The sequence below is a fragment of the Rhinolophus sinicus genome, chromosome 16 (genome assembly GCF_057876585.1).
Source record: "Rhinolophus sinicus isolate RSI-liver-muscle chromosome 16, RSI-T2T, whole genome shotgun sequence".
NCBI lineage: Eukaryota > Metazoa > Chordata > Mammalia > Chiroptera > Rhinolophidae > Rhinolophus > Rhinolophus sinicus.
The window spans coordinates 12,277,063-12,304,644 of NC_142516.1; the positions used below are offsets into that span (position 1 = coordinate 12,277,063).

Genomic DNA, 27,582 nt, shown 5'->3' on the forward strand with positions numbered 1-27,582 from the left:
GGGAGACCTCCTCAGGGATGATGTAGATGCCTGATCACTGCACTGTACACCTGAAGCTGAACAATAATGAATGCCAACTATAATTTTATATATATAAATATATAAAATTATATATATATGTATGTATATACTTACAAGAAGCGGAGTACAGCATTAGGAATAGAGACAGTGGAAATGTAATGGCTCTGTGCGATGTGAGAGGAATAGTGGATGGGGGAAGGGGGGCTCACACAGTGTGAGGGATATAAATGATAAACGTCTAAGTATCACTTTGTCTTGTGTACCTGAAACTGAAAAAAAAGAAAAAAAAAAAAAGAAGCCTTTTTAAAAAAAAGTGTAATGTCTTTGACAGACTTAAGCAACAATTAGGGATCTACATTTAAGCTGTTACAAGTACAAATAAGGGATGAAGTACCATGTTTCTCTGAAAATAAGACCTAACCGGAAAATAAGCCCTAGTATGATTTTTCAGGATGACATCCCCTGAACATAAACCCTAATGCAAGATCCTTTTCTAGTTCATGAGATGTGCCTCCCACAAACTTTGTTATGACATCAGCACATTACCCGTCTGATGTGAAAAACAAACAAACAAAAAACCCCCCTAATGCGTCTTTTGGAGCAAAAATTAATGTAAGACCCGGTCTTATTTTCGGGGAAATACAGTATGGAGTGGTGCTTAGGAATGGGGATTCTGAAGTCATACATGCTAGAGTTCAAGTCCCACCACTGCCAGTTTTTGCCTATATGACTTTAGATGTGTATGACACTCAGTTCTCTCATTCATAAAATAGGGAGAATGTAGTACTGACTTCATGGGGGTGTTGTAGGGATTAAATAAGAAAATATTCACTATTCTTAGGATACTTCCTGGCACATAGTAAGTGTTCAATAAGCATTAGCTATGCATTCAGGGACAAATGGATACACAGAAACTTTCTAGCCAGGCCTAAGTTCATAGCTGGGCAAGTAACAGCAATTAATTCACAGCTTTCTCTATTTGGCATAGGCAAATTTCTTGATTTCAGAGATGTTAAATTGTGACCACAAACAAACTATACTTGTTAGAATTAAAGAATATAGGAATAGAAGCATAGACCTATAGGGATGGAAGGGATTTCAATATTACTTTATATTATCTTGTGATAACCATTCCATGTATTAAATCCTTGTATGTCCAGCATTCTGCATACATTATCTCATTTAATTTTACAAGAACCCATGTGAGATAGATATCATCATTCTTCTTTTGCAGAAGAGACTAAGGATCTGAGAAATCAAGTGACATGTCCAGTGGCAAGGTATCATTACTGTGTTTCCCCAAAAATAAGACCTAGCCAGACCATCAGCTCTAATGCGTCTTTTGGAGCAAAAATTAATATAAGACCCAGTCTTATTTTATATTATATTATGTAAGATGGGGTCTTATAGTATAGCATAATATAGTATATTAGACCCGGTCTTATACTAATATTATATTATATCAAGTCTTATATATTATATTTCATTACATTACATTATATTATATTATATTGTACAAGGTCTTATATTAATTTTTGTTCCAAAAGACACATTAGAGCTGATGGTCCAGCTAGGTCTTATTTTCAGGGAAACAGGGTGGGAAGTTGCAGAGCAGGGATTTGCACCCAGGTACTTCGGAAAATAAGATTTGTAAATTGCCATACATTTTTCCAATGAAATCCCACTTGCCCATGGCAAAACCAGCTTATGAAAGGTATTAAGTGCCATGAGTGAGCTTGAACTTCGTTTTGGGGGATTGAGGCACAGTGGTGTTATCCATTAGGCACAGTGCCTAAGGCCCATAATACTTTTAGGGGCCCACAATGTTTCAAGTGCTTTTAAAATCAGAAGAGAAAAATTAACTTTTAGGTTGAAGAAAATGTTTTACGCTATAGTATATTCATCCATACCAATGCAGTTGTAAAATGTGAATTATATATATATAGAAGCACAAGGCAAAAGTGCCTAGGACCCACGAAAATCATAACACGGCCTTGTACCGAGGTGGGCTAAACTTTATGGGAAGGTGATAACAAGCAGACCAAATTGGAACATGGGGAGGTGGTGGATTAATTCTGAAAAATGTGGTCACAATTTCTCTCCTCCCATCAAAGATACCCCAAAGAGAGGTTAAACGGGACACAGGTGAAACATAGGGCAGAAAGTGCCACTTCCTAGCTGCATGATCTTGGACAAGTGACTTGATCAATCTGACCCTCAGTTTCGCTGTCAATAAAATGGGAATATGTACTCCCTGGGGCTGTTGGACAGGGACCCAGTGTGCCTTGCTCACCGCTATGTACGAAGCGCTCAATAAACACATGCTGAGTGAGGTAATGTGTACTTATCACAGTGGCTGGTGGCCCGTAAGCGTCCAGTAAGTGGTAGTTGCTGGCATTAAACATTGTAAAAAGTCCTCAAAGCGACTGCCCTATCCTGAAAGACCCAGACGTACCTCAGCAGCTTCTACGCGGACCTGCGCAGTAAACCGCGCTTGCGCATAAGCGCTTTCCTCCGCCCCTTCAAGCGTGAGGGCCCGTGGGGCGGGCTCCGGCGGCGGCGCGACAAGTCCAGGAGGGAGGATTGAGGAAGAGGCGTGGCTAGTAGGCCGGGCCCCAGCCACCTCCTTCCGAGCTCCGCCAGTTGCGCGCGCATCCTCCACCCCCCTTCTTTTGTGGTCCGGCCCATTGCGAGGGTGACAGGAAACCCTGTGCAGGGAGCGCCGCCATCTTGGACCTGCCCGAGGAAGATCCTGAGGGAGCCGCCAGAGCAGTCGCCGCTGCCACCGCTACTGCCGCCAGTGCGTCTGCACCCCTTCGGCTAGCCCGCTACCTGCCGGGGCCTCGGCCGACCCCCTCCGCCCCTCTCCCGCTGCTCTCGCACTCCTCTTCCTCGTCCTGACGCCCCCCTCCCTCCCGGAAAGCTGCCCAGCCACCAGCAACCCCCCAGGTAACCCAGGCCTTCCGCAGTGTCCCTCCGGCCGAGGCCTCCTCGCCCGGCTCTCCGATGGCAGAGTGTAGGGAAGACAGCGAACCCTGGCCGCGGGCAGGCGGCGCCGCAGGGCCGGCCCTGTCAGGCCACGGCGAGCCCGGGGTCGCCCCGGTTCCCGGCCTTCCGGGACTCCCGTGGGGGGCGAGGGTGTCCCCGCGCAGCGCCCGCCTCAGCCTCTGGTGCTCCTCGCCCAGCGGAGAGCTTCGAGGCGTGCCGGGCAGGGTGTGTTCGGCCTCGCCTTCCCCGCCTCCTCGGCGGGACTGGGCAGACTGGCCTCGCCGCAGGCCCCTCTCCTGGCTGCGGTTCCCGGAGGCTGCGGACCACCCCCGCGGTAGTTATGCACGCGAGCCGCGCCGCCTCGCAGCCCACGAGCCCCAGACGTGGCAGTCCCCGTCCCCTAGGCCGCTTCTGGCCCCGAGTACAAAAGGCAGCACCTCGCAGCGTCGCCGGCATGTTGGACTAGTGCCGGTGCCCTTGTGGATGTGGGCAGACCGTGTCTGGGCTCGGGCTGGGTGGAGGAGGAGGTCTCGGGGTCGGTGCTTGCGAGGTTCCGGTTTGGGTGAGCCCCTAAAAGGCCCGTGACATCCTCTAAGGCCCTGAGCCCGGATAGCATCGAGAAATAATGAAGAAGATCAAAAGTTTTGGCGTTTGTAGGATTGAAGAAGGAACAAGCATGTTTCGATGGTTTTCACTTCACTTGTGTGCCAGGCACCGGATTTAGTCGTCTTCAGACGGGTTTATCTTAGCTCGTGGTGATAAGTCGAGTGATCTCCATGTTACAAGTGAGGAAACTGAGGCTTGAAGTTGTGATGTGGCTGGTTAACGACGGTGCCGGCAAACTCGCCTCTCCCTACACGGTGGCTGGTTTTTACTACACGGGTTAGGCTTGAGTTCATAGACACGACCTTTTAAAAAGTAGCTACAGCTTGATTGCTTTTTTCCTATTTTTGCATTGAATGACAGCTGATGGCTCCCTTATAACCCCAAAGTCTGTCGCGTCAGCGACTACACTGCCAGTCCGCATTCTCACAACCCCACAGAGGAGATGGCAACATTTCCATATTGTCTGTAGAAGAAACGGGGGGTTGCCAGAGAACAAGTGCTTTCCTGGTGGCCCCATAGAAATTGTTAGAGCCCACATTTGAACTTTTACAAAGTTGGCTGCTCGTTTCATTAACTGTCTCCACCGCCTTTTATCTAAATGTGGTTATCGAGGACAAACCTTGCAATAATCGAGCTCCCACTCCTCCTCCCCCCAAGACTTCCCCAAAATTTTTCCTCAGGGTTTTGCTTGGGCCCTGTCACTTGGTCATGCCTTGACGTATGTAGTGTACTTTGACTTTCTAGTTCAGTGACTCTAAGCAAGTTACTTAACCTCTCAGACTCAGTGTCCTTATCTATATCGGGGATAATAGTACCTACATTTTAGAGTTGTGGGGATTAAATGGGATTAAAAGCCCTTAGCATGTTGCTTGGCATATAGGTAGTTAAGTGCCCCAATTGCATGTAGTGAGTGTTTTGTGGAAGAAGTGAGAGGAGATTGACTTTTGGAGCGTTAGACCTGGGCCTAAATCTTAGCTTTCCCTTTAGTAGTTTATGATCAAGGATATATCACCCCTCTGAGCTCATTCTTTATCTGTAAAATGAGTTTTTACGGTTAGAGATGTTTATAAAGTAGCTGGAGTAATTAGGCACGCAGTAAGTGGCAGTTGCTGTAAAGATGTGAAACCTTAGATTCTAATAACCTAAAAAATTCCTTGGAATTAAAGCTACATTTTAAAAAGTTTTTGCTCTTTATATTTTATGTTATACTTTATAGTTGTGTTATGCTTCAACTATGCAACAGAGTTTGGGGTGTTCTTACAATTAATTTTTATCAGTATTAAATATGTGCATAATCTTAGTAAGATGTACTATTAGAGGAAATTTTGGTTAAGGCAAATAAAATGTGTTAAAACTAGGGCTATTGTGAGATGTTTAATTTTTTAAACAAAGCTCGATAGTACGTGGTTAAAAATGCCAGGCATGGCTGGAGACAACAGTGTATAAATAGAAATATCAAAGATGTTGTGCTTTACTTTTTAAAAACTTTTCTATTCTAGATAATTTTTTACGCTATAGAGTAGCATGCTGAGCCTCCACATACCACCTATCAGCCAGTGTCAGCAGTGATCAGCCTTGTTTTATCTACATACACCTTTATCCTCTCCACCCACTTATTTTGAAGCAAATCTCAGCATAGCATTTCATCAGTAAAATTTTCACTATTACTAATCTTAACTGTAGTAGGAAGTGCAGGGTTTTTTTGGTTTTGTTTTTTTCCTATATACTTTCCTTCTATGAACAGAGGTGCTGTTTAGGAGTACTTTGTTTCCTATTCATAGCAAGCATACTATCATAGTTAGAAACATTTTGCTCTTCTCTTGACACATTAAGGAGTCCAGTGTTTTTTCCTTACATTGTTAATTTGTATAAAAGTGTAACATTAAATAACTTGTCAAAAGTGAGTTTTTTAAAGTGTGTTTCAGAAAATGAGTGGGTTATTTTCAGAGATTGTATTACTATTGAGGAAAGGAAACTGACCACTCATTTTGATTAGATTAACTACGGAAAAGTTTTGCGTCCACTTGCGTGACAAATCAAGTAACATTCCACTTTACTGGATCTATAAGCAAATCAAAATGCTTCTGTTCTTGAGTTCCATGAGGTAAGGACAGTGTGGATTTTTTTTTTTTTTTTTTTTATCATTACTGTATTGTTAAAGTCCAGCACAAGGCTTTTGATTGCTAGATGCTCAACAAATATGTTTACATTGGAATCTCAAAAGCAGTCTGTCTTGGCTCTGGTGTTCTTAACAAGATGTCTTGCATGTAAAAAAACAAAAAAACAAAAACTGATTTCAACAGTAAGGATCAGAATTTAAATCACCTGAAATAGTTAATGGGTTGCTTTTTTCCTGTGTTGTCTTGAGTCAGTTATGTAAAAATTACACAGTAACACCATGTGTTCTGAGGATTAGAATAAAATAGCTATATAACAGTTGTGAAAAGATTAGTCAGACATAGTGCATAAGTTAACACAGTAAGAATCCAAACTATATTCAAAAACAAAACAAAAAAACAGAAAAAATACCCTTGATTATCAGTGTGATTTTTGTTTGTATTTTGAGGCTGATTGGCCTCATGTGATGGTCCCTGTATTATTGATAAATGTAGAAGTAATGTTGGAAATATGAATGGGAGTTCTTTTGTTTTTGTTCATTCTTTCATTTGTTTTACATCAGAATTGTATGTAAAATGCTTTTAAAATATTTTTAAAATCCTTTATTTGCTCTACTTTTAATATTTAAGAATAGTACATACTCATACTATCAGAGCAGGAATACATAAAAGAAGTTAATAATTTCCCCCTTCCCTTTTTCTACTCTCAGACCATGTGTTCATTTTTCACAATTTGGGGTGTATCCTCCCATGTAATATGTATATAGGATTGAGAGAGAGAATGTATGTTTAAAATGGTACATACTATTGCATAAAACTCTGCAACAGGTTTTTTCTCACAAAATTTTTAACAAAATCATTTATATGTTTCCAGTTAATACATATATTTCTAAGTGGTTTTTAAACTACGTGTATATTGTTTCATAGTACAGATGTACTTTATTCAGTCATCTCCCTGTTGATAGGAGTATGGTTGTTTCCAGTTTTTTTGCTGTAAAAACGCTGCATTAAATGCATTTGAACCCGTAACCTTGTGGACTGAAGCTTTTGTTTCTGTAGAGTATTTCTAAGTGGGTTTCTTGGCCAAAGGGTGATTTGGATTATTACTATTTTTTTTAATTTCTTTACATGTACATCTTTGTTTTGTATTTATTTATTTTTGATTTATAAATTCAGCACAAAGATCAGTTTCTCTGACCAAGTATAGATTTCTTTTTAAAAAAGATTTTTATTAAAATATATCTAACATACAATATTATATTAGTTTTAGTGTACACCATAGTTAGTCAACATTTATATACCTAAAAAAGTGATCACCATGATAAGTCCAGCAACCATCTGACACCATACCACACTATCACAATATTATCAACTATATTCTTTATGCTGTACTTAATATCGCCATGACTATTTCGTAACTACCAATTTACACTTCTTAATCCCTTCCCCTTTTTCACCCATCTCCCCCAAAGCTCCTCCCATCTGGCAACCCTCAGAATTTTCTCTGTATCTATGAGTTTGTTTCTGTTTTGTTTGTTCATTTATCTTGTTCTTTAGATTCCACATATAAGTGAAAGCTGAGTTGGATTATTTTTTAACATTTTAAAATATATACCGATTACTTCTGAAAAATGTGGCAATTCAGACTCCCACAAGCAGAGGGTATGAAAGTGCCTACCTTCAGATCTGGATCTGCAAATTTCAAAACTAATCATTTATATGTCTGTATAACTATTTGGAAAGGTGTTTGATTCAGTACATGGAGACCATGCAATTCTGTTTTTGGCACAACAATGATTAAGTATTTAATATGCATTTAGTAACTACACACACACACACACACACACACACACGCCTGGAAATACATCTATGATTTTGTTAAGTGAAAAAAAGCGCATTGTAGAGTTTTATGCAATAGCAAGCCCTAATTTAAAAGTTTATTTCTCATCTTAACAGTGGTGTGTTTCATTTTCAAGAGGTAAGGTTGAGAAATCCCTTGTTAAAGCAATATCAAGCATAGTTAATATTTAAAAGGGGCCACACAGCAATTATTAGTGTTTAATTATGCATTTAGTAAACATTTCTCTTGACAGCCAGAAAGTTCAGAGCTAAATTTTACGTGCACTGATAGTAAAACTATTACCCTAAATTTTTATTGTAATTATCCTTCATCTTTCTCTGATTTTGATTGTTTTGTTTTTAATCAGTCTACATATAATACAGTCTACATATAAGGTAGTTTTAATAAGCTACCTTAGAGAAAATCAGGTTCTTTGGAACTAGTTCAAGTTCCAGCTCTGCTATTTACTAACTTTGTAACACTGGCAAATGTGAATTTCTCCAAACCTCTATTTCTTCAGTTTTTACATGGACATGGTGATTCTGCAATTATGAGAATTAAGTAGGAATTATATAAGACAGCGTAAGGAAAAGGAGTACAGCTCATCACATGGTTTACTCTTAACAAATGTTAGTTCCCTTCAGAAACTTTTGTAAGTAGATGTAATATGAATTATTATTACTAGTATTATTTATCCATATCTACAAGTACTGATAATAGTGCATCCTCTGAAGTTAATTTTTAAATACTGCTTATTCAGAATATTAAATGAGAACCCAATGAATGAACTGAGAAAGATTTGTGTCCCAAAGTACCACTATAGAGTTTCATAGATGTACTCACAGGAGGAGACAGGATGGTGTAAATGGTTAAGGGGGGCAGGGGTTTAACAGTCAAAACAGTCCTGAGTGCACTATAGATTGACCACTTAGCTGTGTGACCTGGACATGTTACTCACCTGTTCAGCCTTTCCTCATCTGTAACGTAAGGATAATAGTCACTATTTTATAAAAGTAGTAGTAAGAATTAATGAGAAGGCATGTATTTAGCCCATTGCCTGGCATATATGAAGTGCCTAATAAATGGTAACTATAACAGTTGTGTTTGTTATTAGTTTACAGGTTCATCATGTGTTTAATGATGCCTATTGCCTGAATGAAGTATTCTTTTTTTTTCTTAAATCAAAGACATTAAAGGAGAACTTATGCACATGTGAATTTTACTCAAATGCTTTTTGTAAAACATGGAAGAAAGTGCATTCTAATCATACCAGCAGTTGTGCACAAGTTACAGAATATTACTAAGGTTTTTCTAATTAGTGCTGAGTGGACTTATGTTTTCAGTGTTTGAATGAGACTAACATTTCTTAAGCCCTTTTTGTTTTTGACTTTTCAGTAAATAAAGCAGAAGCACCCTTAAGTAATAGGGGAAAAACGTAAGCATAGTTTAGAATATATTCCTCACATTATCACCTAACAGTGGCATGTTTCATGTTTAAGAAATGAGGTTGAGAAATCCTTTGTGAAAGCATTATTAAGCATAGTTAATTTTTAGATGGGGCCACTTGAATATAGTTCTACTGCAAATACATAAATTTGAGTGTTATCAATAAACTATGGGAGTATATTTAAATTTAACTAGTATATGACCTTAGAGTAAGAAAAGGAGGACCTTCGATAAGATTGGGGTGATAGCTTCGTAAGTTATATAAGTGTCTAATCACTACGTTGTATACCTGAAACTAATATAATATTGTATGTCAGTAATTGAAAAAGATTTTAAATTATTAAAAAAAAAAATATATATATATATATATATATATATATATATATATATAGTTTAAAAAAAGAAAGAAAAGGAGGACCTGTTTTGAGTGTTAGCGGCTACAGTGCTAGGTATTTTCAGCCTTCCTTGTGTACTGAAATTAGTAAATTTGAGCCATTTTTCTTTAACTCTGCTTTTAGGATTTTTATTTGTAATTTTAAAGAAACTTGAGCCAGAAAATTGCGTGGTGGATACAGGGTGCTGGTATTCAATTTGAAATAGTGATCATTCTCTTTTATTTGAAAATAGTTTGTATTACTTAATACTTGGTAATTTAAAAAAACATTTTCAAAATTAGTTATCTCAGTAGATATTTAATTAATGAATTAAATTGTGTGATAATTAGCAAGTACATAAGTCAGTATAACTAGAACTGGGTTGTAATTTCATGATTAGCCTTTAGAGCATTTCAGGGAAAAATTGATGTTAGAAGCCATAGTTTTAACATAATAAAATGGAAGAAAGCAGAGTATGTACAGCTACAACTTTCAGTAACAACAGGGAAAAGAAACAGGAAAATCAGAAGGGGGGAGAACATGAGAGAAACTAATTTAAAGCTGACTGATTACTTTTCCCCAAGTTTGAATGGGGAAAGATGAGGTAAAAATTAATAGAAGAAAAGAGTCTGGGTCTGGGATGAGTGCAAGTTAAGAAACTATAACCTTGAAATACCATTTTTACTGTGAGAGGTTATTTTTTTCCTTGTGTTTGGGATCTGCTTCAGAGATCTGGTGAATAATCCAGACCAATTTTAGCCTCAGGACCAAGTTCATTCTTAAATGTTTTGAGTCCCTGGTGTCTGGAAAAAGGGAATCAAGTTATGATTATCAGAAGCAGAGCTAATCTAACTAGAAAAACCCCCTTTCCTGAAAGAACTGGTTAAGGGAGTTTTCTGTGATGTCAAAGACTGATTAAAAATGTGTTACAACAAGTCAAGCTGGAATGGGTAGCAGGGCATCCACTTTTGTAGAATGTAATTCATACAGCTAAGTGGGAAGACTGCATTTTGTGAAGTGGTCATCTAATAATCTACAACTTTCCTTTTCCTGATAACAATAATTCACTTACTTTAAATATATACTTTTTCTATAGATTAAATTTTATTAGTTATATAGAAATTTTATTTGAAATATATAAAGGTGTTAATTTCAGTAAATTAATTTCTCCAGTCATACCAAATGTCTAGCTTGTGTAATGTGAGAGTTCACTAAAACAGTAAAAACTAGATTAAAAAAATACTGGGAATCAGGTTTCCTAAAATGAGGTTAGACCTTCATATATATAAAGAATTTTTATCTTTGTTTAAACTGAAAACTGGTTTGAGAATAATTTTAATGGAAGTTATTACCAGTATTAGAATTCACCTCGTATTTCTCTGGCACCCAGCACAATGTCTCACACATTCAAGGCATTCATTTGAATAAATGGAGAGGTTTTTTTTTTTTTTTTTTTTTTTTTAAGATTTTTATTGGGGAAGGGGAACAGGACTTTATTAGGGAACAGTGTGTACTTCCAGGACTTTTTTCCAAGTCAAGTTGTTGTGCTTTCAATCTTAGTTGTGGAGGGTGCCGTTCAGCTTCAAGTTGTCCTTTCAGTATTAGTTGTGGAGGGCGCAGCTCAGCTCCAGGTCCGGTTGGCATTGCTACTTGCAGGGGGCGCAGCCCACCATCCCTTGTGGGAGTCGAACCTGCAACCTTGTGGTTGAAAGGACGCGTTCCAACCAACTGAACCATCCGGGAGCTCAGCGGCTGCTCAGCTCAAGGTGCCGTGTTCAATCTTAGTTGCAGGGGGCAGAGCCCACCATCCATTGTGGGACTCGAGGAGTTGAACTGGCAACCTTGTGGTTGAGAGCCCACTGGCCCATGTGGGAATCGAACCGGCAGCCTTCAAAGTTAGGAGCATGGAGCTCCAACCATCTGAGCCACTGGGCCAGCTCCCCCGCCTGTTTTTTTTTTTTAAGTTATTAAAACTAGGAGACAAATTAGAATTCTTTAGGTTACATCTATCTGAGGTTAAGGAATGGGTTGTGATCTTTTTGAAATATCTTCTTTTACGTAAACTTTCAAATTTTACAACCATGAGTCCTATTTTATGCCATTATTTCTCTCAGCTCCTAAAATAGTATTTAGCCAACATTTTATATATAATCTTCAAATCCTACATTTGGTTGAGCTATATGAAATTGCCAATAATTGACTTAAAAAATTTACAAGAATAGTTTCATATGGTTCTAATTTTGACATTAATTTAGTTTGGAAGTAATATATTGATTGCTGTTTCTTTGGATGTATGCTCACCATTGATTTAAAGTAGAGTAAAAATGTTATTATGAGTTTATAAGTCACTTTTTAAAAACATTCTATTGTAAAATCAAGGCATTCTGAACAAGTAGGCCATCAGTAATTCACTTTACCAGTTAATGGGGATGGGATGTTGGGGTGAGGGGAGGGGGAAAGAAGGTCTAATTATAATGAAGTTTAGCTTGAATTCATAAAGATTCCCTTATTTGAAATTTTCCAGAGTAACATTTCTTACGGGATATTTCCAAGTGGGAAATATGGGAATTGTTTTGATATAAATGGTTTCTTACATTTGTACAGATAATACATGAGAATGTTAAATGAATGTTCATCTGTGAAAATTTATGCATTTGACCAGTTTGGGGAATGCAGTTTTTCTCTGACTTGTAACCAACATTTTGTTCATAATCAGTGTGCTTTATTTTATATATCTTTAAAGGATAGCAATGATCAGCTTGGGTAACTTGTGTGTGCCTTTCTACTGAAGTAACACAATTTTCTTTATTTTTATTTTTAGTGCCACCATGGCAACTGCACCGTACAACTACTCTTACATCTTTAAATATATTATTATTGGTAAGTTTATTTAACTTACACTCTTTTTCTCCAAAGGTTAATATACAAAATATTTATATACTAATACTTAACACACTATTCCAGAAGAAGTGAATAATTTTCTCAGGGCAAAATTGAAGCTCCTTTGATAACATTTATTTTTGCATTAACAGTGTACCTTTTGCTTAGTGGCCCTGGATGCTTTTGTAGTACAATTCTGGGTACCCTTTAAAGTAATGTTGGTTGTTCTTGAGGGCTCCTTGAAAGCTTGTTAATACTGGGGATGAAATTAATTTCCTACATGTGCTGATACATTCCAGAAAATATAATGAAAGCTCTCAGAACTCCCTGTATTCCAAAAATTGATAGAGAACATGGATTCAGAATAATTGTACAATATACTATGTAAAATGTAATATTGATGGTTTTTTCCTTAAGTTGCGAGAAGATTTCACTCACTTTCAAAGACAATGCTGTTGACTTAAGTATAGTTGTAAGAGCACAGTTGAAAGTACACATACTTTTCAGTCATTCTTTACATGAGAACAGTTTGACTTAATGTTGAGCTTATGTGACTATACTGTAATGCTTCTTTCACCAATGGTTAAATTGCTGTAGTACAGAAGTGATATCTGTTCTGTTACTGTTTCCATGTAGTGTGTGTTCATTTCTTCTGTGGAATTACACAAAAAATGAAATAAATATGAGATAAGACGGCATCTAGTGAACTAGGCTTCCAAAACTTATTTCTGCTTTGTATATTCTGCTGCCCTATTTATCACTCCTAGGAATCTTGCTTTTACTCATGGGTTAAGGGAAAGAACAATACAAAACTTAGAAACAGCTCAAAGTAAAAAACACTGTTACAACAATTTCTTTCTTAAAAAGCACTTCCCAGCAGGTGGCTATTAACATAATTTATAACTATACATTCTGTCACTGCTGAAAGTGGGGAATAGTGAAAAACTGACCTGTAGGATCTTTTGAACTCATTATAAATTAGGGAAATACAACTTTTCTAAGTGTCCCTGAAATTTGTGATATTGTAAGGACAATAGCAGTCATTGCACATAATTATAAGAGTATAAAATTGAGAAATGTAATTGCTACTTGAAACTTTTATTTTTAAACAGGGGACATGGGAGTAGGAAAATCTTGCTTGCTTCACCAATTTACAGAAAAAAAATGTAAGTTTAATATGTAAGGTAAAACATTAGTAAATTCTTTATTGTCACTGTTCTATCTTTTACAAAGTGTCATTTTCAGTGTACTCTATGCATTTAAATGTAACCTTTCCCTATATATGTACTTTTGTCTTTAGGGAATGATTTTATTTTTAAAAAGGTACAGATAAAATACACCCACATGTATATTGATTTTTTTATATGCCATATATAATTTGATTCACTTATTTAAATTTTTTTGATGTTAAAAATTCTTAAAAATGTATACTATAATGTCACATCTTTTAACTATAATGTGAAATCTTTTTATTCTCTGATTTTATATTATAGAAATTATCTTATTAGGGGAAACTTGTTGCTTCTTTCATCTGTTAACTTAATAATAGATTGGACATAATTAAAATGGAATTCTGTCTACATTCATGACTTGATTAAAATTCAAAGTACAGCTCTGTTTTGGGTAGTAGGGGAAGGGGTCATTTTATTTTATGTAACCGATAAGCTAAATATAGTTGAAATGGTTTCCGTATAGTTGAAATTATTTGTCTTTTTTTTTTTTGCTTAATATAACATTTTATGAAGTGTCCAGTGGTCTGTTTGTACTTGCATCTAGAGACTGGTGGGTTTAGGCTTCCTGTGGCCTAATAAGGAAAGGACTAATAAACTTGTCCTATTGGATTAGACATAATTAACTTGCCAATATATAAGTATGTTAAATGTGATGATTTTCTTTGAGATATTGGTAATATTTTCCAGGATAAAAATTTGTTTGAATAATAACCCCTAGAGTCCTAAAACCATTGATTTGTTTATATGTAATGATCAGAAGGATAAGTAGTATAATGTTGGTATTATGAAGAGTTTATTTCAATCTTTTCTTTTAATCAATAGATTATTTCAGATCAGAGGTCAGCAAACAAGAACCTGTGGGCCAAATTCAGTCACTGCCTGTTTTTGTAAATTAAGTTTTAATTGGAATGTAACCATGCCCATTTTATGCATTGTTTATGGCTGCTTTTGTGTTTCAACAGCAGAGTTTAATAGTTGTGACAGAGAACTTTTGGCTTTCAGAACTTAAAATATTTATTATTTGGCCCTTTACAGAAGTTTGCTGACCCTTGTTCTAGTCCATTTATGTGAGTTCTTACTTCTGGGTTTTTGCTGACTTTTTTTTTTTTTTTTTTAAAGCACTAGCGTTAGTCTATTTATAGCCAATGAGTAAGTCATTTGATTGTCCAGTGGATTTTTTTTCCCACTGATATTAATTTGAAGCTTCTTGGAAGTTGGAATATCATATTATATTTCTTTTCCTTCCTAACAGTTATGGCTGATTGTCCTCACACAATTGGTGTTGAATTTGGTACGAGAATAATTGAAGTTAGTGGCCAAAAAATCAAACTGCAGATTTGGGATACAGCAGGACAGGAGAGGTTTAGGGCTGTTACGCGGAGCTACTACAGAGGAGCTGCAGGAGCGCTTATGGTGTATGATATCACTAGGTAAGAAATGAATGATTTTTCAACCTTCATACTGGAAAAAAGAGATCTACTTGATACAGGGCCGTTTCTTTTTTATTGATTTAGGAATTCTTTAGTTTGTAACTGTGTGACTGTAATTGTGCTTCTTCAGGTTTTATGGTTTCTTTAAATTGCTGTGTAAGACTTGACATAACATGTCGATTTCCTTTTCTGAAAGTGGGTATGACTGAAGAAAAACTTTAGGAGATGCTGGTGGAGCTGACAGAAGAATACAATTCTGAAAAGCAGCATCAGTTGAATTATTTGAGGTGAAATAATATTTTATACCAAACCTTGTTCTTTTTCACTTCAGTAGAAAGCAAGCAAGTCTTGAGGAGTTAACTCTATTTAGTCTCTGGTGTTAAAGTTTACACCTTTTCAAAATAAGGTCAAATAAGGCATTAAATATTTGCTAATCCAACATGGTAGTTATTAAAAGTTCTTATGCTTGCATCTGAAAGTATTTATTAATTCTTTTTTGTCCTAAAATGGACCAAAGAGGCTTACAGTACTTCTGGCAGTGAGATTAAATTTATTTCAACTTAGCTATTTCTGGAAACTCAAAGCACTTTATTCAAAGTAACAAAACAACTGTAAATGTTTGACTTTGGAAAACATGGAAAATTGTGACACTTCATTAAATTCTATGCTGTTTGTCTACTATAAGTTGGAAGATGAACTGGATCACCTTCTGGTAATGCCAAATGTCAGGCGTTGTGACTGTCTCCCTTTTAGGAGGCAAGGTAGGCATGGGTGAGTGGGACCGAGTGATAATTAGACTTTCAAGCGTATTTCCTTTTGCTTTATGCTGTTTCCTAGAATTGGATTGTTTCAGGGTAAAACTGAGTGAAACAGCATTAATGCTGTTCGTATAGCCAGGTAGTGATCAGTAAATAGTTTTGTGAGAAGACTTTTAAAGAACCTGGCCATCTGTACAGGACATCTTTTTGTGAGGGATGCATTCTTAATGACTTCGTATAATTAAAAACTCCATACATTATTAATAAATATGGCAATGTGTGCTTAAACTATATCAATGTATAGTCTTATAGTTTGTTTTTTGTTTTTTTGGTGTGTGTGTGCTTTTTTTCTTTTTCTAGCTTTATTGAGATATAATTGAGATATAACTGTGTAAGATTAAGGTGTACAGTGTGATGATTTGATACATGTATGTTTTGCTTTTAAAAATACCTTTTAAACATAGTACATACTTTTGGTAAAATGTGTGTCTATTTAAATCATCAAAAGTAATTCTGCTGGAAATGACCCAAAAGTCCATCAACTGATGGATGGATAAACAAATGTGGTATATGCATACAATGGTATAGAACTCAGTTATTAAAAGTAAAGAAATGTTGACACATGCTATACCGTGGATGAACCTCGTAAACATTTTGCTAAGTGAAAGAAGCCAGAAATAAAAGGCCACATGTTGTATGATTCCATTTATATGCAATGTCCAGAATATGCCAATGCATAGAGATAGAAAGTGGATTGCTAGGGGATGGGGATTGGGTGCTGTAGGGCATGGGGTTTCTTTTTTTGGGGGGGGGGGTGATAGAATTAGAGGGTGGAGATCATTGCACACCTTTGTAAATATTCTTAAAATCACTACATTGTGTACTTTAAAAGGATGGGCTTTATAGTATGTTCATTATATCCCAATAAAACTGTTTACTGAAAAAAAGTACTTTAGGTTTTAGATAGGTGCTTTCTTGACTCAGTGATTCTTCAGAGTGACATTGATGTTGCAGCCATGACACTGATTTTTTTCTATTATTAATCTTGACGTTTTGCAAACTTCAAAGTCCCTGCTTTAATAATACTTTTTATTCTTGGCATTAACTCTTAGTTGTTACAGGGTACTTTCCTAAATTGACAGCATAGCTTATCATGGCAGTTTGTTTGGCTCTATCATTTGATATATCTAACATCCATGCCAAAGTTAGGGATATTGTAGCACTTTTTTTTTAAACACTAGAACCACCAGTTAATGAATTTTGGGTGATATTGTAGTTGTAGATTTGAAATTATGATGGTGAATTTTAAATGAATGAAACAGTTACCAGAACCATTGGCAGAAGTTATGGTACCTATAAATAATATAGTTTGTAGGATCTTGATACCACTTACAAAGGATATGTAGATTTCTCTGTTTACCAAAGTGGTGCCAATATGTAGTTCATTCTTGCTGCCAGCTTTGACATTTTAAAATTCATCAAAATTAGTATAAATATTTTTTGGACTTGTATTATTTAAGGTTTTGTGCATGAAGTAAGGTATGTTTGTTGTATAAAAGCAAGGTATACCAGTACTGCAAATACTGAACCAGTGATAGGGCTTGGCTTTTTAAAAATGACATTTGACCATTGTTTACTTAGAAAATTTGAACATTGGGAAAAAGTAATTTTGATTTATGTGACTTTTTTGACATCTAGGTGGCGATTTGCGTATGATATCTAGCACAGTAAAAAGAGTCTGAGTAAGAAGTTCTTTTCCATTCCCACTGGGAAAGGATTAACTGTTTGGAATGTCGAATTTTATATGAGCACTGGCAGCTGGAGATTATATTCGCAAGGCTGAACTTGAAACACTTTTTTGAGGACCCAATGTGTGTAAAAGGTTCTAGGCCTGACTCTGAATTCATTTAAATGTTTGTGGGCTTCTGTTTCCTCACCTATTAAGTAAGTTAAGATGGATTAATGTTCTGTGAGTCTGTATAAATCAGAAACATTCTTAACCTTCAAAATTTTATTATTTTGACACCTTTGGTAAAGTCTGATTGATATTAATATTATACTCTGTATAATATAGTAAATTGGATTTGTTTGCTATTTCAGGACCTACTTGACTAGTAGTGAACCTATGAGTTTTTAAACTCTTGCTTGGAGAAAATGGAGAAATAGGGCAGTCTGAATCCCAAAATGAGTTAGCTGCTGGTAAATAAGAGTACAAAGTTGGGATAAACTCACTGATACCTGGGGACTTGAATTTCCAGTCACATGTATTAAATGCCTTTTTAAAGCCAGTTTTAATGCAGTTGTAATTAGTTTCCTCTTTAAGGAAAGGTGAATTTTATACCAGCATACTGTGGTGTGACTGTCTTGGTTTCTAATCTGAAAAATTTAAAGACAGATGCAAAAGTGGTTTCCATTGAATGTGTCATTGGTTAGACATTTAGGTACTATTTTGTCTCCATTTTCACAATAATTTTAGGTTTTCAGATTGCAAATTCTGAGTTCAGAATTGTATTCTGTAAATTTTCTATGTTGTTCCTTGCTTGCTTATTGGTTTGTTTATGGGTGTGCTTTTAAATGTAAGCAATTTACTCCTGACACGTAAGTAATTAGAGTTGTTGGATATTGAGTTATTTAAAAATAATAGTTTTAGATTTTTTAAAAGTATGTGTTTGCATTTCACAACTGTTATTCTTTAGGGTAACAATCTAGTCAAAGTAAAAATACTTTTTTAGGTCTGTCAATTAAAGTGTTTATTTTAAATATTTATTGAAATTTCTTTTTTTCTATTGAAATGGCAATTGTTTGTGGCAGTCACAGATGTAAACTTTAATTTTTGCAGAAGAAGTACATATAACCACTTAAGCAGCTGGTTGACAGATGCAAGGAATCTCACCAATCCAAATACTGTAAGTTAAATGATATCTACTAAATGGAAAATTTAAGATCTAAGCTAACCCAAAAAGGACAGCCATTTGCTAGTGGGATTTTTGTGTTTCAGTGATAAGAATGAGAGAATCTTTATTTCTTAAATTGATCGAAGAAAACTTAACATTTTTTTCAATACTCATTACCCCAAGCTTTTGTTCATGTTTGTGGTTAAAAAAAAAAAAAAATTATGAATGGGGTGGTGATCTCATATTAAGTAGAGACTATGAAATCTGAAACTATCATTTTAAAAGGGATCTGTACTAGTTTCGTAAAATGTTACCATTTGAAGAAACTGGGCAAAATTTACGAGGAATCTCTGTATTCTTTCTTACGACTGTAGTTATCTCAATAAAATTTCAATTAAAAATAAAGAGTTCTGCATGCTTTAAAAGCTTCTTAGCCAAACTGAGAAGATACTGAGATTTTAAAGGCCAGCCACCATGCTAGGCTCTGCAGTTTACAAAGATAAATGTGGGTCCTTGGCCCACCAAAAGTTATAGTCTAGTAGGGAGATTACCTGCGGAAATACAGATAACTATGCTGAAAAGCAGAGTGAAAAATGAGTTAGAAATAGAGTGATTGGTGCAGTGCTGAGTGGCCCATGGTAAGCATTGCCATCTGGAGAAACCAGCTTTCCAGAGGAGGTGGTGTTTGAGCTGGGAGTTTAGGGGTGAGTAACGTTTTAGTAGATGCTATTAAGGGTATTCCAGGGACAAGTGAGGAAAGGCACTCAGCTGTGACTGACTGAGCTTCTTGAGAACAAGGCCTGTGTCTCATGTCGCTTTGTACCTCAGCAGCTGGAAGAGGCCTGGTTCAGTAAATATGTAATGAGTGGTAAGATTGATTGGCTTTTATCAGGGAACAGCAATTTAATCATATTGAGAGTTAGTTAACGTGGTTTGCCTATTATGCCAGGGACTGTGCCTAGAATTTCATATTCATTATCACTTTTTTTTTAATTGAGTGGATGTCATAATTTTATTTTTTTCTCTTTTTATTTTTATTTATTTATTTATTGGGGTGACAATTGTTAGTAAAATTACATAATTTCAGGTGTACAATTCTGTATTACATCATCTATAAATCCCATTGTGTGTTCACCACCCAGAGTCAGTTCTCCTTCTATCACCATATGTTTGATCCCCCTTACCCTCATCTCCCACCCCCCTCATTATCACATTAAACCCACTGCAAACCTACAGATGTATGTTCATAGCAGCTGTATTTTGCAATAGCCAAAACCTGAAAGCAGCATAAATGGCACCGGTGAATGGTTAAACAAGCTGGTACATCCATACAATGGACTACTACTCAGCCATAGAAAGGAATGAACTATTGATTCATGCAGCGACTTAGATGGATCTCAAGGGCATTATGATGAGTGGAAAAAGTCAGTCTCAAGATTACATACTGTATAATTCCATTTATAAAACATTCTCAAAAAGACAAATTGTGGAAATGGGAAACAGTTTTGTGGTTGCCAGGGCTTAGCGATGGGGGTAGAGGGGTGTGAGTAGTGTGAGTTGACTATAGAGAGGGCAGCTCCATGCAGTTCTTTTGTGGTGATGGAACAGTTCTGTATCCTGATTGAGACGATACAAATCTATACCTGCAAGAAAATTGCATGGAACTAACTATACACACACGAGTGTGTGTAAAACGGGTGAAATCTGAGTAACGGCTGTAGATTGTACTAAATCAGTTTCCTGGTTTTGAGAGTGTACTAGAAGTATGTCAAGTGCTACTGCTGGGAAACTTTGATGAAGGGTATATAGGACCTCTCTACTCTTTTTTGTAAACTTCTGTGATTCTATAGTTATTTCAAGTGAAATGTTAAAAAAACAACAAAAAACACTCACTGTAGAATGTCTTTGAGGAGTATAGTAAAAAATTAGCCATATCCTTCCTGCCTCATTGATGCCTCTTGAAATCTTACCGGATCTTCAGAAGAAAGAAAAATCTCTTCTTTAAGTTCCAGCTCAAATGTTAACATTTTCTATAGCATTGCCTTTGATTTCTATGTGGAAATTACAGCAATCCCCTCTTATCCGCCGGGGATACGTTCCAAGACCCCCAGTAGATGCCTGAAACCACAAATAGTACTGAACCTTATATATACTGTTTTTTCCTATACATATGTGTTCATACCTATGATAGTTTAACTTTTAAATTAGGCACAGTAAGAGATCAACAATAATAAAACAGAAGTTATAGCTATATACTGTAATAAAAGTTATATGAATGTGGTCTCTCTCAAAATCTTTGTTGTATTGTACTTCCCCTTGTGATGATGTGTTGACCGTGGGTAACTGAAAACGAAGCCGTGGATAGAGGGGGAGTACTGTATATACTTTCTCCTTTTGTTGATGGTATATTTCGTGCCTCCGTCTTGTTAGCCACCTTGTCTTCCCTTTCAGGGTGATAAGGAAGCAGTTTGGAAATTCTTCAGGAATTAGGAGAGGAGGCATTGTTTCCATTCAGCAAACATTTGTTTAGAGTACCTGTTTTATGATGGCCCTGTAGTAGGCCATTATGACTATCAGTCTTGATTTTTAGGAAAAAAAATTGATTTCTTTTTTTAAGTGTAATTACCTTAGTTTTTGAAAGACTAGTGGACTCCATGTGAAAACTTCTTTCCTTCCTCAGTGGTTAGTTGTCCAAACTGATTGGAGAATGCTCACTGTTATACTACTTAACTGCCCTTGCTCAGGGTTTACATTCAGGTCAGAAGTTTATTGGACACCATTTTTTGGAAGTGGGAGAGCCAGGGGCTGTAATTTCAACATGAAAAAAGTTAATGGTAGAAATCCCTTTTAGTTTAAACCAGGGGTGTCCAAACTTTTTTCAACGTTTTTCACCAAGGGCCATATGCAGTAAAATACACAAACAACCGGGCCACTTACTCGAAGTGAAGTACGTATTGCCTCACCTGATTTATTTAAGTAAACTAAATATATTTTTAGAATTTGCTGTGGGCCAATAAAAAATGGATTGCGGGCCGCAGTTTGGACACCCCTGGTTTAAACCATCCATTCCTCAACTATCTGCATCTGGATTAGTGGTAATCTGTTTGGAAGGGGAAGGGAGGTGTGATTTACCAGTTGGTGCCAAATAAGCTTACAGATAGACAGAGACAGTTTATACATAAACCCCACCCCCCCAGTAAAGTCCAAAACCCTATTTCCCAAGGGTACACACTTTTTTTCTTTAGAACTTTTCAGAGCTGCCTTTAACTTTGGCCTAAGTTTACTTGTATAAAATGATTCCAAAATGAATGTAGTTGTGTGATATTTTGCCTTGGAGCTGAACTCACTGTATATGTGTCCCCCAGCCCCACTGCCCCCCATGAATACACAAACATTTGTAATCAGTTGCCACAAACTTAGTCCTGCCTAGGGATAGTGTGGGGTCGGACAGTATTTGTCTGAAGGTCCCAGTTTGGGTTTTCTACCTGGGTTCCAATGTCCTCCTTACCACTGACTCACTGACTGACCTTTGACCAGTCCCTTTGCCTCATTTGAGCATTAATTTCCTTACCTGTAGCCTGAAGGAGTTGAACTCGTGGTTTTTAAACTTTTTGAGGGTCCCAGAAACTTTTGAAAATCTGATGAGAACCTTGTCTTCAAGGAATGTCCTTGTTTAAAGCATTTTGTGCTTAATTTCAGTGCATTCACAGATCCCCTGGAGCTTGTCCATGAACCCTTAGTAATCTTAGATAAATCTTAATCTTTGGCCTAGATCATATGTGTTTCATGGGCTGTTTTATTTTTGAATGGCTTATGAGCTAAGAATGGTTTTTACATTTTTAAAGATTAAAAAAAAAAAAAAGCAAAGAAGCACATACAAAGAGAGCATATGGGGTCCCAGAAACCTGAAATATATACTCTGCCGTTTACAGAAAGTTTGTGAACCCCTGGCCTAGACGATTGCTGAGATCCCTCTTAATTCTAATGGCTTCATGATTCTGTAGTCCTATCTGGTGGATAATTCCTAGTCCTTGGTTTCCTTTTTAGGCCCACAATGTTTTTCCTATCAAGATTTTAGGATTTCAGAATTTTAAGGATTGATTTAAATGGTTGCTTTTGTTTTAAGATGTCTTTCTTTACACATTAGGTAATAATTCTCATAGGAAATAAAGCAGATTTGGAGGCACAGAGAGATGTTACATATGAAGAAGCCAAACAGTTTGCTGAAGAAAACGGTGGGTTCCTTTGAAGACTTTTAGTGGTTTTTTTTGGACGGGGGTCACACATGGGAGAATTTCTAAGGAAAGGTGGGGTTTTGATCCTGCAGATTATTTGACGGGTTATTTATTTATTTCCTTTTAATGCAAACTGCTCAAATTTCAAGAATGAAGAAACAGCAAAATGTGTTTGAGAATTCATGGGGTAGTACAATTATTCCCTCCATCTCAAACTCATACTATTTCATAAAATACTGAAAGCTGATGGAACACTTTTATTCAGATATTAACTGAAGAGAAAGTCCTTGTGGGTTAATTTGAAATGTCCTAATCATAGTCTGAATTTTATTTTTAGGCTTATTGTTCCTTGAAGCAAGTGCAAAAACGTAAGTATGGCTAAAATTAGTATATCATTTTCAATCAGATTTCTCTAAGTAGAACCATATATGTGAAACATGTATAATGTATGTATACAGTTGACCTTGAACATGTATTTGAACTTGGGGTCCACTCACACGAGGATTTTTTTCAATTGACTGCAGTTCATTTGACCCACACAATTCAAACCCTCCTTGTTCAAGGGTCAGCTATGTAGTTGGCAATCCACATGTGCGGACTGTAGTTATACATAGATTTTCAACTGCGAGGGAGGTCAGTGCCCTTAACCCTAGTGTTGTTCAAGGGTCAACTGTACATACAAGCTATAATATGTAAGTGCATCATGCTATGGCAGGAACAACAGGAAGCAAACATCCCTTTGCTTCCTGTTTCACATTTCAAAATAATATTTTGTTACTTTTTACCCAAAAGATGATACCTTGATTATGTCCATTGGTAATCCAGATTAATAAATAAAATTGTGTTAACATTTCAGAAGTGTGTGACTTTCACAACTGAGGTTGAGTTTGCATCTTGGACTCAATCTTGGTCAGCCTGTTCATTTAATACTTCTGATCATGGTAAAAAGCATGACTTAAGTAAATACTCTACTCTTATCGGAAGCATAATTAACATTTTCTAATTGTTATTCCAAGTCTATTATTGAACCCGACTCTTACCATAGTTCTTCATTTATTAAGCCAAAAATTCCTTGCAGTGGAGAGAAGCTGGCCCATTTTTGTTTAACCTCATCTGTACTGTTAGTTGTGAGAGAACTGAACTGAAGTTGGAACATGGCTAATCGTGGAATATGTTATCATCACTAAAAACAGTCCAGTTCATGCTTGGCTAATCAGACTATGCAAATCCTGGAATCATGTTTGCAGATATTTCATTTTTGTTCGGAATACCCTCTATTATTACAGAAATGGCCGATCTTAACTGTCATATATTAATATATTAGCATTTTAATGAGTAGAACACACACAGTTATCCAAATATGGTTTGTAGAAACAGCTCAGTACTTTGTTTATATGCTTTCCACAGGAAATATTTTCCCATGTTGTTCTCTTAGTTCAGTCTTCTGGTAATCTCTTATTAGATGACAGTGGCTAAGTTGAAGACATCATGGCAGTTGACTAAAGGTTAGCTAAAGGTCAGTGTATAATGACTTATCTTTTGTAGAAAACTATGGCTCTCAAATAAAGTTGTCAATTGCCTCTTAGGGGAGAGAACGTAGAAGATGCTTTCCTTGAGGCTGCCAAGAAAATCTATCAGAACATTCAGGATGGAAGCCTGGATCTGAATGCTGCCGAGTCCGGTGTACAACACAAACCTTCAGCCCCGCAGGGAGGCCGACTAACCAGTGAACCCCAACCCCAGAGAGAAGGCTGTGGCTGCTAGTGACCTCTTTGCCATGGCTCTCATTTGACCTTTCACCCCTGTCTGTTGGAAGCAGTACTTTTTACTGCCTCACTGTCTTCTGTACATCTTACTGGGTTTAATTACAAAAAAAAAAAAAAGATAAACAACTCTGTTGTAAAAACAGTTTAACACAATACTAAACTGCTAAACAACTAGATGTAATCAGGTTATCAAAGGCAAGTAGAGTAATAAATCTCTCCTGCATGGAAAATCTAGACTTTTTTTTTTTTCCCCGATTGTCCTCGTGATAGGTATGTCACCAATACATAATTTAAACTGAGCACTGATGCTGGACTTCATGATTTTTACCCCTGCCTCTCTTTGGCTAGGCTTTGTCTCACTATACAGTTTAATTTGACATCTTAAGCCTTTCTCCCCATCTTTAACTGTTCATGTATGTCTGTTGTAACCAATAAGTTTATTGCTGTGAAATGACTTCTGATGCTAGAGAAGGGGTTGTATAACTGCTTTTGTTTTGTTATGTCAGATAAATTCCCCTTTGTGGGCGGCATTTTGGTGGCATTTTTCTTGAGGTTTGCTTCTGTCTTAGCCTTGCACAGGGAAAATATCCATTTAGCTTTTTCTTGTGCTTAATTAATAGCTTTATCTCTTTTTTTTTTTACATCATTTTATCCTTTTCTCTTTAGCAGAAAGTAAATATGTATAAAATTTGAAGGAACCGAACTAACATTACATTCTGTGTATATTATTTTAATGAAGAAAATAAATTGATTACTGGCATTGGAACAGTATAAATGACCAGTTTGTACAGTATGACCTCCATGTGACCATGTTATTCCCTTCCACTTCACACAAGGAAATAGACACAACTGCAGTTCACAAGTAATACTGGCTCCACCCTTTGGTGCTGGCGGTGTTTGGGGACATTATGCTGGAAAGAGCTCCTAGAGAGAGGATTAACACTAGCAGATTCTCTTCCATCTTTGCACTGTGGCTTACCTGCTGATTTTCTTAACTGTTCTTGTGCAATCGACAGTGTGCTAACCTGCTTTTCTCTTTTTGTAAACGTTTTGCATTACAGGCTGCATTTCTTGCCTTACTGTATAGAAAAGGAAAAAAGGCTGGGTTTATTATTGCACATTTTAAGCTTTTATACCTTTATCTTGGAATGGTGAGAGTTTGAACCGACAGCCAGAACCACAGGCCTGCTGTTAAGGGATTTTAAATTGTGCATTTTTAACACTACAGTGAAATAATTGAAGAGATCCCTTGCGTTCTTAGATAAGGGGGCTATTTTATGTCATGTTGGCATAAATTATAAAAGGGAAAGTGTTTCTAACTGTTTCAGTGTTTGTGCTGATACAAAGTAAGTTATTACTTTGCACTAAATGGTTTGGCCACTGAATACTGTATTGCAAGGGAAAAAATTTTGTTTCTTTAGACAACAAACTTACGTTTTACCAAGTTCTTTACTTCTGTTGATTGATTTCTAATCGAGTTTCTTCAGGCTGGGAATTCAGACGTTATTTGAAGTAGGATAGGTAAACCTTGGTATATTATATAAAAGGCACTCAGCTCAATGCCGTGTTTAAAATACACATTTAAAATTCCTCTTTACAGACACTAAAGTAAAAATATACCTTTCTGGGTTGTAAACATGTGGTAATACCCAGAGTATTGTATAGTCAATGTTAAATAAAAGCCAAAACTGGAATGTGCGGTAAATAGGATTTGGTTAATTTGTGGACTCATCTTTATTATTGTCTTGAACTTTTTAAAAAAGATGTTGCCTGGAGTGCATTGGTACATTCTGTTAGACTTACCACCACCCGTTTGCTCACACTGTTGCATCACAAGGGACTCACCCAGGGACCATGACCTGCGGGGGTGTGTATATATTTACAGAGACAAAACCAACCAACCGCCCTTTGGAATGTAAGGCAGCAATCACAAACTAAAGATGGGCTTGTCGAGGGGCGATACCTGACGCCCAAAGCCAGTTACAGTGGGTCTCATTGTTTTCGTGACAGGACTTATTCAGACTGCTGTACTCTTCATTTGATGTAACAAAATGCTGTTAATCTAAATATTTGTAAATAAAGTACCTGTATCTAGATTAAAGTCGTTTGTATTATTTTCTGAACTATAATAGGATCTCTTATTTTCTTCAAGCAAACAACTATTTGACATAAGTTGTCAGTTTTTATTGCAGAATTGTCCTTATTGTATAGCAGCGTATACGTATGTAGCATATAAATCCACATCACTCAGGAATTGAGCTCCAGTTTCTATCCTTGTGCTTGGATCACACTTGCTGTGTTTTCAGTCAACCTTTTTCAAGGTGAGATCAGCACATTTGATGTCTCATAGTGTTCTCCCTTGACTGTTACTTGGGGCCAAATTCTGTTATTTGCATGCGTAATCCCCTATAATAAACTTGGGTGCTCAAAAATAGAGGAGCAAATTGTCATAACATCCGTGTGCTAAACACTGGGCAAGTGCGCTATGGAGAGAATGTGAAAGTCTTTTCATTTTTAATCCATGAGCGCTGACTGCTTACTGTAGTCACCCGCTTCTCGGTACTCATGGCCCTCGCATCTGTGAGGGGGCCCTCCACATTAGTAATTGTGCTCAGTACTCTCTGTATGTTAGACATTCCAGTAAAAGGTTCAAGTATTTTCCATGGATAATAAAGTGTCTGATGCAGGAAGCTTGATTTTTTTTTTTTTTTTTTTGGGGGGGGCGGGGATTAGTGATGTTCATATAATACTATTAATAGAGGTAGTAAAGTTTCTTTGGAAAAATGTCTTTTGGAACCAGATGTTTGGCTTCATACATTGATTACCTTACCGCTTTAATTCCAAGAAACTAGTTTTGAGAGCTTTTTTGCCCACACATCTGTTGTTTTAAGGGTGATCTTTTTTAAATAGATGTGTGGTTCAGTTCACTATCCTTGAACAGAAAACCTAATGATTACCTTCCATTCCTGTTTATTTGGGAATTAGAGTTCATGTG

At 36.7% G+C, this 27,582-nt stretch overlaps 1 protein-coding gene and 1 pseudogene across 1 annotated transcript; both read left to right on the forward strand.

The window, feature by feature from the left end:
• The first annotated feature begins 506 nt into the window (after nucleotides 1-506).
• LOC141571443 (small nucleolar RNA U13) lies at nucleotides 507-577 on the forward strand (annotated as a pseudogene).
• Nucleotides 578-2,695: 2,118 nt separating this feature from the next.
• Nucleotides 2,696-26,688, forward strand: RAB14 (RAB14, member RAS oncogene family). Its single transcript, XM_019731221.3, has 8 exons — nucleotides 2,696-2,970; nucleotides 12,214-12,272; nucleotides 13,385-13,438; nucleotides 14,757-14,934; nucleotides 18,532-18,598; nucleotides 22,734-22,821; nucleotides 23,159-23,189; nucleotides 24,408-26,688. The coding sequence occupies exons 2-8, from the start codon at nucleotides 12,221-12,223 to the stop codon at nucleotides 24,583-24,585; spliced, it is 648 nt and encodes a 215-aa protein (XP_019586780.1). The 5' UTR covers nucleotides 2,696-2,970; nucleotides 12,214-12,220; the 3' UTR covers nucleotides 24,586-26,688.
• Nucleotides 26,689-27,582: the final 894 nt, after the last annotated feature.